The 11,570-nt window shown below is 44.5% G+C and overlaps 1 protein-coding gene across 3 annotated transcripts in view; it reads left to right on the top strand.

Moving 5' to 3' along the window:
• Positions 1–11,570, top strand: part of CTBP2 (C-terminal binding protein 2) — an 84,289-nt gene that overhangs the window by 46,597 nt on the left and 26,122 nt on the right. The window contains exon 1 of one of the 3 annotated variants that reach the window (XM_018553697.1): positions 3,931–6,201. The exons of the other annotated variants lie outside the window; for them this stretch is intronic. Within the exon in view, the coding sequence (XP_018409199.1) occupies positions 4,425–6,201 (1,777 nt within the window). The 5' untranslated portion in view covers positions 3,931–4,424. Of the gene's footprint in view, positions 1–3,930; positions 6,202–11,570 lie in introns of those variants that run through there. 3 annotated transcript variants of the gene reach the window in all.

Here is an 11,570-nt window from a genome sequence, read left to right as displayed (position 1 = left end):
GTGCCACAAGCTCCATTTGGGTGTTCTGACAGTGGCCGCTGGGGAAAACAGCAGGCATTCCTCCATTCATGCGGCTGCGCTACTCCGCTCTCCTCACTGACACGGCCGCCCCACTCTCCGCTCTCCTCACTGACACGGCTGCGCTACTCCGCTCTCCTCACTGACACGGCCGCTGCTCCTTGCTCTCCAGACCGACACTCCGCCCGCGCTGCCCCTGCTCTCCGCACTGACACGGCTGTGCTGCCCCCTGCTCTCTGCACTGACGCGGCCGCGCTGCCCCCACTTTCCGCACTGACGCGCCTGCGCTGCCCCCCACTTTCCGCACTGACGCGCCCGCGCTGCCCCCACTCTCCGCACTGACACGCCCTCGCTGGCCCTGCTCTCAGCACTGATGCGGCCGTGCTGCCCCTGCTGTCCGCCTCCTCCAGTCTTGGATGGGGAGCGGGACTGCCCAGTACCGCAGTATTGAAGGCAAAAGGTGGCCCAACTGATGGGGTGGTCATAATAATCTGGCCGCTCAGTGTAGGTTACCGTCATAATGTAGTTCAGGTAATTTGATAAATTTGAGATTAACATAGTTTTTACTTCATCCTTAAAAATAATTTTGAACTTTGCCAAGCTGACCGCAATCTGTCTGTGAGCAGAAATTAGTCCTGGAGCTTGAACCGTCAGTTTATGCCATATTCGATGACTTCCCCACAATTGGCTTGGCCTCCAAGTAATATTTCCTAGTGCCCGTATAAGAAATCCTTTTTCATAGCTTACACAAACTTTTATACGAAAGAGTTAACTTGCTCGCTGAACAGCTGTGAATGGGTTAATGCCGTTCTAATACCAACATGGCCAGCTAATAACAAGCACATCTGTTGCCTCCATGTGGCCCTTAGATCATAAAGTGTGGTGCCATCTTGCCAGCAGGGCAGTGGGCTGCAGCCAGATTAATGGATGTGTGTAGTGGGTGGGGGGACATGCAGCCCCCTGCTGTCACTGAATACTTCCACTGAGCTGAAGACCTTCCTGTAGGAAAATAATTACAACTCTGTGCCTGTGTGTGCTGTGTATTTGTCCTCTGTATATAGATTTAGGGATTACTGTGTTATCCGGCAAGGATTAAGGTCAGCGTGAGTTAGTGTGATGGGCAGAAGTAAGCTGCTGTATGGTGCAGTGACCAGCCGGATCAGGAAATTCATTACACTAAAGATGCATTTTAAGAGAGTAAATGGATTTCAGAGTTCAGGTGGAAGGATTCGGCTACGTTGTTTTTTGTTTCCACATTTTAAAAGTAATTGCAAACTTCAAAGCAGTTTATTATAGTGGAATATAGAGAGACTTAGCATGCCTCTGATTCCCAGTGCTAGTCACTGTGGAAGGATACTGATTACTTAACTGACACCTACAAACCACTGTTGAGAATAGTGACCCCAGCTATTGGCACTGAAAAATATTTTGGGCCCCACAGAAGGGTTGGTAGGTTCCATCATCACAACCTCGTCTTCATCTATAGTGTTAATTAGTCTTGCTGCAGACCAGTCAGTGAGAAGTCTTTCCGGGCTTCATGTACTTTCTTCATACATTATGGCAATGATGCACTATCCTTATAAAGCATAACATTTTCACTGTGTGTACCAACAAACAGGTGTACTTAATAACGTGTATTGTTGAACTGTTCTATTGATTGTCTGTACAGATTCTCATGCTGTCCATCCTCTGCTGTAGATGTGTTTTTTGACCTTTTACATCCTATGGAGGAGATTGCATCTCTGTAGGAAATGGAGCCTGTAGAACCGGACACTACTGGCCTGTAGTGTAAATGTCCATGCATCCTCTAGTGTCCAACTGCCAGTCCATGGAATCTTCCTAAGTGGAGCACAAGGTCCTGGTTACTGTGTCCAATAGTCCCAGCTTCTGTGGGACAGGTCCAGAATTTTGATCTGTACGCTCCAGGATACAATGCAGAGTGGCTGTGCAGTGCCAAGTGTTGGAATGCTCTCTGCATTCCAGTATCCATCACTGTGATTATGCTAGCACTTGCTGTTGGGTTGGGTGATCTCCTACAGAGGGTGGGGTGTGGGGGGGGGGGCATTATAGCTGCCACTTTCACTGACCCCAATGAATGGAAAGGTTTATTATTACTAGTGTCACTGATACTAAAGGTGCCCATACACCTTACGATTATCGGACTAAACTTTTCGTCCGATGATCGAATAGTCGTACGATTTTTTAGTACGGCAGCCCCACGCTGCCCTGATGATCGTAAGATTAATTTAGCCATAATTAACGAAAAGCACCTGGATGAAATGCGGTAATTGATTTGCCGTATTTTCGTTAGCGCAAGCGCAGTGTAGATCGTACGACTTTTGACGGACGGAAACGCCAGCAACCTTACGACAATCGTACGATCTAGCAAAGTTTTCAAACATGCTTGACCGTCAACAGTCTTACGATTGTACAGTACTGTCGGTCGGACACTGCAATGCACACTTACGATTTTCGGATGAAAAGTCGATCGCATACGAAAATCGTACGATAATTGTAAGGTGTATGGGCACCTTAATATGTGTGGGGGGGGGATTATTGCTGACAGGGCAGTGAAGCATGTAGCAGAAGTGTCCTCATCTGTGTGCTCCTCTGTTTCTTTTCGATAGCAAGCCATGCTAAATGCAGTCAATGCTTTATATCTCGCAGTGTAAGAAACACTGTAAGCGTGTGGACTCATACCCCAGGATTCATTAAATGTGCACAATGTGTTGACATTGGCTTGAGAAACTACTGGTAACCCAACAAAAGATGTATTTTCGGTTATACAAGGCAGGTGCAATGGGCAGATTTTGATATTCATTTGTGAAACTAAGTTCTTGCGGCTAATTACTGCCGTTTAAAAAAAAATACTTTAGTTTACATTTAAAAGCTGGAGTTGGTGTCTGTATTTTACCACCAAGTATTGCATGCATGGCAGCTAATAGATGGTGAATTCAGGGACCCTCCTAGATGAGGTCCAAGGCCTTCTAGTTCATACATTTTGGGGATTCATTATACAAAACTGCCACGTGACATGTGGAGACTCCTTCTTACAGTATCTGTATGTAGGCTGCTACCTTCAGTGCTGTCCATAGACCACCACAGTTGTTGCTCATTTAAGGAACTTTGTATATCCTGTTGCATTGAATGAAACCAGTTTACAGTCTTGTGACTTTCACTTTGAATTGAAATATCTGCATTTTGTAGCGGTTACTGATCCCTTTTAACGAACACAACACAAGTCTTTATAAATGTCATTTTCCTACTTGTAAATCTGGTGTATGGCATAATTTGCTCCACAACTGTCAAGTTCTCCACAACTGTAGATTTAGCCCTGGTTCACACCTAGGCGTTTTTGAGCAGTTCGAAAAGCGCTTTTAACTGCCCAACACAAGAAACCCCATGATTTTCAATGTCCCTGGTTCACACCTGAGCAGAAAAACGCCAGACGCCTGAAAAGGTACAGTAGCTTCTTCGGGCAGTTAAAAGCGCTTTTCCTCCCCATAGACTTCATTGGAAATGCCCAAAAATGCTCAGCAGAAGCATGTTGCACATTTCCGTGAGCGTTTTTGCGCGTTTATACGCGTGTTCTTCCATTGCCCCCAATTGTTTATGAGCTGCCAATCAAATTGCGTATCTTCATGTACACGCATTAGAACGCGCATACAAATGTGCACAACGCGCATAAACGCATGATGCTAACGCGCGTGTAAAACGTGCAAAAACGGTGCCGCCTAGGTGTGAACCAGGACTTAACGTGTCCTTTTCAGCTTTAATCAGTGTTGCGGGTCTGGTCTCAGCCTTTCCTTGTGAGTGTGTGTGTGTGTTAAATCCTAGCCTGGTTAGGTTATTCTTTCATCAAGAGTTTAGTTGGAGCTGTGTCGTTTTAGATTCTCCATGTCCCCATTTCAGCCATTCTCCGCTGACCCAAGTAAATAGGAGAGACGAGAGGCATAGCAGTGAGAGGTTTTCTGAAAGCAGCAGGTTACTGTGACATCAGGAGGTTCTGTGTCTGGGTCCACTCTGTCATACAGGATTAGGGCTTTGCAGGTTTTCTAATCTGCACACAGTTATCCATATAAATAAAATGTTCCCTCCATTCAGGCAAAGCCATGAGGATTAGATGCGGACACCCAGTCTGTGCCTGAAGCCTGCAGAGACCGCTGTCTACAGGGTGTTGTACTGTATCGTCTTCTATTACGTGGGATTAATAATTCAGCCGATACTTTTGTAACTCAAGCCGCCTGTTTCTGTTGTGCCTCCAGAGAGCTCAGGTGCAGCTACATCTGTTTATTGTGTGTGTGTTTTTTTTCTTTGATACATGTAACAGAAGATTTTAACTGAGACGTTTCCTCGCCTCCTCCTCCTAGCACTGTATCTAAGCTGAAAGGTTTTTTTTTTATCCAATGCCGGTTCCAGGCAGGCACACAAACATCAGCCGATCGCATAGCTGGGATGCAGCAGGTTGGTATGAAGGCAGCTGGGAGGGAGACATCTCATCAGGATATCACAGAGCAGCCGGCATAAACAATTCTCTGACCTACAACGGAGAGGAAGCTTTTTACAAGCTGCCAAGCAGTAGATCCCGCGATATTCTCGTGCCAGGCAGCTCGGAGATAAAGGCGGACCTCTCTTCCAACCCAGACGCATATATCCGAGGTCAGCAAGGTCACCCAGTGCGTCAGGACCGCAGGCCAGTGAGGAATACCTCAGTCCCAGACTTCAGCTTTCCCAACGAGAGGCAAATGGCAATGTCTGGGCGTGGATCTGTGCAAACCCAAGATTATTATAATGATCCTTCTCTGCCTGGCAGATCCCTGGAGGATCCTCGTTATTACAGAGACCCAATACTAAATCGAGCAGGACATGCTTACGGTCCTCCCACAAGTCGTACGGCCTGGGAACAGGCTCCAGCACGTCCATATCACTCACAAGAATTGGGTCGTATGTACAGAGATCCTACAGGTAGAGTCATCGCCGAGGGACAACGTTCCAGGAGTCGAGATTCCTCCCCTGCCAGATACACAGTAGATATATCCAACCCCAGATATGGCTCAGAGGCTTCCGCGTTCCCCAACAGACCGATTTATAATGAGATGATAGAACGAGCCATTGATCCCACTGGAGGGAGACAGACAGCTCCTACCTGCCTAGTGGTGGAGCCCAGTGAATCTGCTGCCATGGATGGCACTCTGGGAAATTCTTCTATCTCTGCAAATCGTGGCTACGGCTCAGTAAGAGATAATGTCACTGGTAAGATGACATATGATGCCTATGATGGCACTCTAAATCCATCGCATCCTCAGGCTCTTTCTGGAGCCGAACTAAAAAGGGTTGTAGATATGGAATTCCTTACAACTTTAAGAAGTGAAGGCCTTTCTGAAGCAACTATTAGTGCATTGATACAGCAGGGGTTCGACACACCCAGCTCACTGGCTGTCATGGAAGAACATGACATTAAATCAGTGGCTGCAAATCTTGGCCAGGCAAGACTGCTTTTAGGTCTTATCAAGAGCTACCGGGTAGATTTGCAGATGCTGAGACAAGATCCACAGAAAAGCAACTCCTTGAGGTCTCGAGCCCGCTCCAATAGCTTCAGCCACCGTGGAGATCTTATGCGTGGTGATTTTGGTGCACAGACCCTTAATAACCCAATGATGGATGGCGTTTCCAACACACAACAATCTTTATCACTGCAGCCGGTCTCTCCCAGAATGGCTGAACTCACCCGCCGTCCTTCTAGCGCTCCATCCCAGCATTTACTGGAGGCGGCCAGCTACCCAGCTTGTGGAATGAATGTCCAAAACCCACAGTTCATGCAAACCACTGGATACTCCATGCCTGTTCAAACTCGGTCAGCATCAGCCTACCCTGCCCAGTCTGGCATACCCATGACTGTTGTACACACAAACATCACCAGTGGACCAAAAACAGCTTACCCTACTAGTTATACTGTACCCATGGAGCTTATGAAAAGAGAGCGCCTTCCACCCACTTCTCCTGTGCACAGCCCTCACTATAGCCCTCAGCTTCTACGCAAACAGGGGAGTCATATGGAGACCACAATGAGCTTACCACCACCTACCATACATAGTCAGCACTCTCCCCACTCACCCTACCAGAAGGTTACCAGGAGGACTGGACCACCCATCATTGTCTCCACCATGGCATCACCAGAGCCAAGTAACTATACTAAACTATTTGCTTGCTTCAATAGGGAAGGGGATTTAATGCTGTGTTTAATGTTAATTGACTGTTGGTGTCATTTGTCTTCTGACCTGTGAGATGGTATGAGTGTATGGCACAAGATGAGGCAAGAGGGACAGTTTTCTGTAGTATTATAACTTTCATGGTGTTTCATGATTGTATGCACCATGCAACTTTCCAGCATGCTGTATCTTCACTCAACAGAGCTGCTGCTTGGAATTCTTAATTATTTCATCTCCAGCCGCCAGCAAGCTCTGCTGTTTAAGAATAGAGCATGCTGGGAGTTGCAGTTCATCTCCTAACAAAACATGGTATGTCCACAATTGTGTAGATGTAGCTATGGGGCTTTCAGTGTAAGAATTCTAAAAGGCAAAAATATCTGCCTTATATGATTCTGCTATGAGCACTAGACAGTTAATTACATATCGGATAGACTTAATTATTTGCTAATTAGTATTGATTGAAAGCCTGGAGTTAAATGTATACATGAAAAAAATAATAGAGATAAGGTATCAGCCTGATTTTTTGTGAGTGTGCGGTGGAGACTGAGACAGAGATGGCAGACACGTTTCCTTCTTGTCTGTAGAGTGACAATCTAAGACAGATTTGGTTAGCATCATGACAGCCAAACCAGCCGGCTGTGGCGACTTAATCGACACATCTTCCTTCCTTGCCACTCTGTGCCGGTCTGTATTGGCCTCCAGAATAAGTGATGGCCCAAACATGTGCTGACTATCAGCAGGGCATGTCCGAATGTGTGGTCTTTCTTTTAACTATTTATGCTGCACCTTTTGTTCATCAGAAAACCTTTAATAAGAATTGAAGAATGAATCTGGTTGCTGTGTTACAGCACACTCCCTGTGAGACACTGTGATAATTAAGGTCTGTAATTCATTTACCTAGAAAGTGGAACATAGTATAGTCAAAACCATTAATCCTTTTTTCATCTGTACTGGAAGCGACACTTTGTTGGGGGAATTTGCTATTGATAGCTGTCAGTTGCTGTGAAATCATGTGAACCATGAGCCAGCAGAATGAAAAGCTGTGTGTGTGTGTGTGTGTGTGTGTGTGTGTGTGTGTGTGTGTGTTTTCATGTGAAAAAGTAGGTACACCCCATGGAAATTGTTGACTTTTTCAACATATTTGAACTGGCATAAATCAGATATTGATTTAAACAATAATACAAACATAATGAAAATTTTCCTTTTTTAATTATGTAACAAAAGATTTCAATATATGTAATTGTGTACTCTGGAAAAAGTAAGTACACCTTTGGCCCTCAAAAGCTGACATTATCCCCTTTAGTAGACATTGCTACCTGTGGTTGTTTTGCATAACTGCCCATCAGTCTCTGACATCTGAAATTTGTGAATATTCATCTATGCAAAATTCCTTTAGTTGCACGATGTTTGTGGGTTCCCTGCAACACTTTAAAGGGATTCAAACCAGGGTTTTGATTAGTCTAGTAGTCCATAACCCTCCATTTCTTCTTTTTGAGCCATCCCTTGGTGGATTTGTAAGTGTGCTCTAAATCATTATCGTATTGAAAGTTCCATTTCCAGTTCAACTTCATCTTATGGATAGGTGGCCTCACGTTCTCATCGAGCACATTTTAATATAATGCAGATTTTGTATTCTAATCGAAAACTGAAAGCTGCTGAGGCTCTGAAGCAGCAAAACAGCCCCCAACCATAAGATTTCTACCACCATGCTTTACAATTGTCATGAGGTTCTTCTCCTGAAATCTGTTAGTGCCAAACTTGTCTACGGGTACAGTACGCAAACAACTCTATCATTGATTTATCAGTCTATGGCACATTGCTCCGGAAGGCCTGGTCTTTGCCTGTTTGTTTAATGGCTGACTGTAGTCTTGCTTTAATGTTCTCTTTTAAAGCAAAGGCTATTTTGAGGCACATTTCCAGGCAAGTTTTGTCTGGTTGTAAATGTATGCACTTAGACACCAACTATTGCAAGAGTCATTGGCGGATTCCACGATCCATTTTCGGGGTTCTTGGTGACCCATTTTAGCATCAGAAAAACAGCTTTTGGGCTAAATTTGCTGGGCCAGCCAGTCCTGGACAATCTAGCAGAGGTTTGAATTCTACACTACTTCTCCATTTTGTTCCTTACAGTGGAATGATTGATATCAAATAATGTGGCAATCCTTGTAAATCCCATGCCAGACTCCTAGGCATCCACAACCTTCTTTCCGAGGGCCTTACAGAATTATTTTGATCTTGGCACGATGAAACCACACACATCAATTGCAAAGAGAACACCGGACTTTAGATATCTGAGGTTTAAATAACACCGGTTCCACCTGTATGCTCCCCAAGGAGGTTGTAATTATTGGCACTTAATCTGAAAAATATTGTTCTAACTTCAAGGATTTAAGGTGATGGCAATTGTAGGGGTACACTTACTTTCCCCACATGACACATCTGCATTTTCATTCATTTACATCATGAGAATATAAGAATAACTACTCCATGTCAGTTTCACGTGCCATTTGTTCAAGGATGTCACCTTTATTTGTAGTCACTGCTTGAACCAAGATCTAATGTTTGCTTGTTCACATATGTTGAAAAACATATGTGTGTGTGTGTGTATAAATAAATATATACTCGTACTAACCCAAGTGCTCTGATACCTTCCCCGATACCGGAACTTCCGGTCAGAGGAAGATTTCCTTTGACCGGCAGTGCCGTAGGGGGAACATGGAGCATGGAGTTGGCTTCCCAAGCAATCGGGAAGCCGGGTGGCGAGTAATGACTGATCCTGATTGGCCGGGAGGCCGGCTCCATGTGAATTGGCTGGGAAGCCAGTTCGATGCCAGCGGAAGTATCGGTACTCGGCATCGGCAAGAACCAAAAGCAAAGTATCGGCACTAGATACTGAAAAAACAGTATTGATGCGTCCCATATATATTACATTACCATTGGGGAACTATATGTGCCAGTGTGCCCTGCCAGCTGTCTTACTGAGCCACAAGTATCTCACGATTAGGCATGGTTGGAAAACCATTAGACTGTTAACTTCAGGTCATGTAGAATTGAATTTAATTAAGATTGCAATAACATCATCTGCAGTGCTTTGTAGAGCATGTAAAATTGTTTCACAATGTGTAAATGGCTTCGCAAGCCATTGCCATAGTATTATGGCTCAGACCTTTTTTTTGATGGAAGCCAGTTCATCTAACTATATATTTTTGGGTATAGAAGGACCAACATGACACCTCACAAACTTCATGTATGTAGTACCCACAGTAAAATGTTGGGGTGTGATTCCTAAGCAAATACAATGCAGTCTTTGTTCTCATACTCCAAGCCTCTGCCCCCGCTCTGTCCAATGCACATGCACTTTAAAGTTCACCTGTGAGTACAGAAATATGGTATTTGCATTTGCAGGCCCCAAGACTGTCATGGCAATCCTGCCTTTAATATTTAATGAGTCACTGAAGAGTGTTAGAACTCTCCAGACTTTACCAGCTGGATGCTTGTTCCAGGCCAATCAGCAGGTAGGGAAGCCAGCATAAAGTAGCCCTAGAGCCTTCGACTTTTAAAAACAACAATGGCTGCTTTCATATTTGCATCCTCACACTATCCACCGCTCTCCAAACTAAAGCTCTTCCACTCTAATGTGCATGTATGCCATGTATACTTATGCATTATGCCAGACTTGCATCTGATGTTGCCCATCACCAGCGCTGACGGTTCTGCGCTCCCAGGCACCTCCGCTGCTTCGTCCGCATCCGTTATCTTCTATCTTTGGTCATTGGGTAGCCACGGATGAAGTAACTCCTGTTCATGTGTCATGTGTTACATTGTCCTGGCACTTGGCTCCATTCTTGGCCCGCTCCCATCATCCGAAAGATGCTGAGAGTGTACAATGCACTCTAAATGCTTTGCAGGAAGTGAACACCAAAAAAAAAGTAAAACCAAGGAGCAAGGAGAAATAGTTTTTTTTTTAGCAAAAAGAATCTATCCTCCTAGCAACTTTCACATCTTGCGATGGTTTAGATATAGGTTATGAGTGTACTGGCATGGCACATACACATCACAGACCTGGAAGAAGTATTCATCAAGTGAAAGGGAAACGTCAGAATTCTTTATCGCTTGTTCTATGTCATTGGCTCAGAAAAGACTAAAGCCATTCCATCAGCATGATGCAGCCAACACTTCCAGTAGCAGGTCAGCAATGGCAGCCTGCATATCTCTTTAATGACGGGTAGGGGGTTTAACACCGCGGATGTCAACTGGTTAAAGAAAAGAGAGACTATCAGGTGTATTCAGTAATGCAGTGAAAAGTGGAGCGTTGAATTGTAACATGCAGGAACAATATTGACTCCTCTACTGTTGTGACTACGATAAGCTGAAACGTGATTGGTGGATTAGAGTTCCTGCTTATCACACGTCATCATTGCCCTTTGCCCTCCTTCCAGTATAAGCTTTGACTTATTGCAGGGAATGGATGAAATATCACTCCTGTCCAATGCATATGTGCAACAGTGCGGATTATTTATAAAATATTCTGCAACATATTATTCTTTATTTGCAGTCACTGAGTTTGTAAATTGTGTTTTGCTGATGTATTGTCAGTTTTGTCACCGTACTTCGATACTCCCCGCCTCAATCCCACGTCTGCCATAAGTAAGCGTATACATTAATGCTGCAACATTTGAATTGTAATTTTGCTGCAGCAACTTTAGATTTTTTTTGTGTGTTGCTCAGCAACCAGTGGGTGTGACTATACTCCCAGGATGAACATCTCCACGGTAACCTCCAAATTTATCTGCCAGGCCCTGCAGGCTCAGGAGGGATGGAGGCCTGTGCTGAATTTGCAGCAGCTCCAGCACGGCTGTTTACAAAAGGGAAAGGAATTAGTAATGTAAAGTGTTAGCGCACAGCTATTATTATCATCTCTACAGCATGGGAATAATGTATGGCAAGGCTGTACAACACGGGAGGGTGTTAATTAGATAATTACACCCGGCCTCTGAACAGCCTCTATTTCTCTGAGCACAGCATGTTTGCCGAAAAGATCTGCTAACTACATAAATCAATAGTAAATCTGTTTGGTTATTGCAGCAAAAGATGTAGCGGTCGATTTAATGTTGTGTGTTGGCATAACGGCTATGAAATGGGGGTAGGCAATATCGCCCAATAAAACAAATGAAAGCTGAGTGGAGTGCAGTAACCCATGGCAACGATGCTTAGAGCCAGCATCGTTTTGGTTGATTTGGGTTAATATACTATACATTCTCCTTTTTCATTTGTGTCATCAAATCCAAAATGTTTAAGGGGGAAAGCAAAAGGGGGGGGGGGGGAAAAAAAAATTTCTCTTTA

Source organism: Nanorana parkeri, unplaced genomic scaffold, assembly GCF_000935625.1.
Source record: "Nanorana parkeri isolate BGI_ZX_2015 unplaced genomic scaffold, ASM93562v1 scaffold127, whole genome shotgun sequence".
In the NCBI taxonomy this organism is placed as follows: domain Eukaryota; kingdom Metazoa; phylum Chordata; class Amphibia; order Anura; family Dicroglossidae; genus Nanorana; species Nanorana parkeri.
Note: the sequence above shows the minus strand (reverse complement) of the source record. Positions and strands in the feature narration are given on the sequence as shown.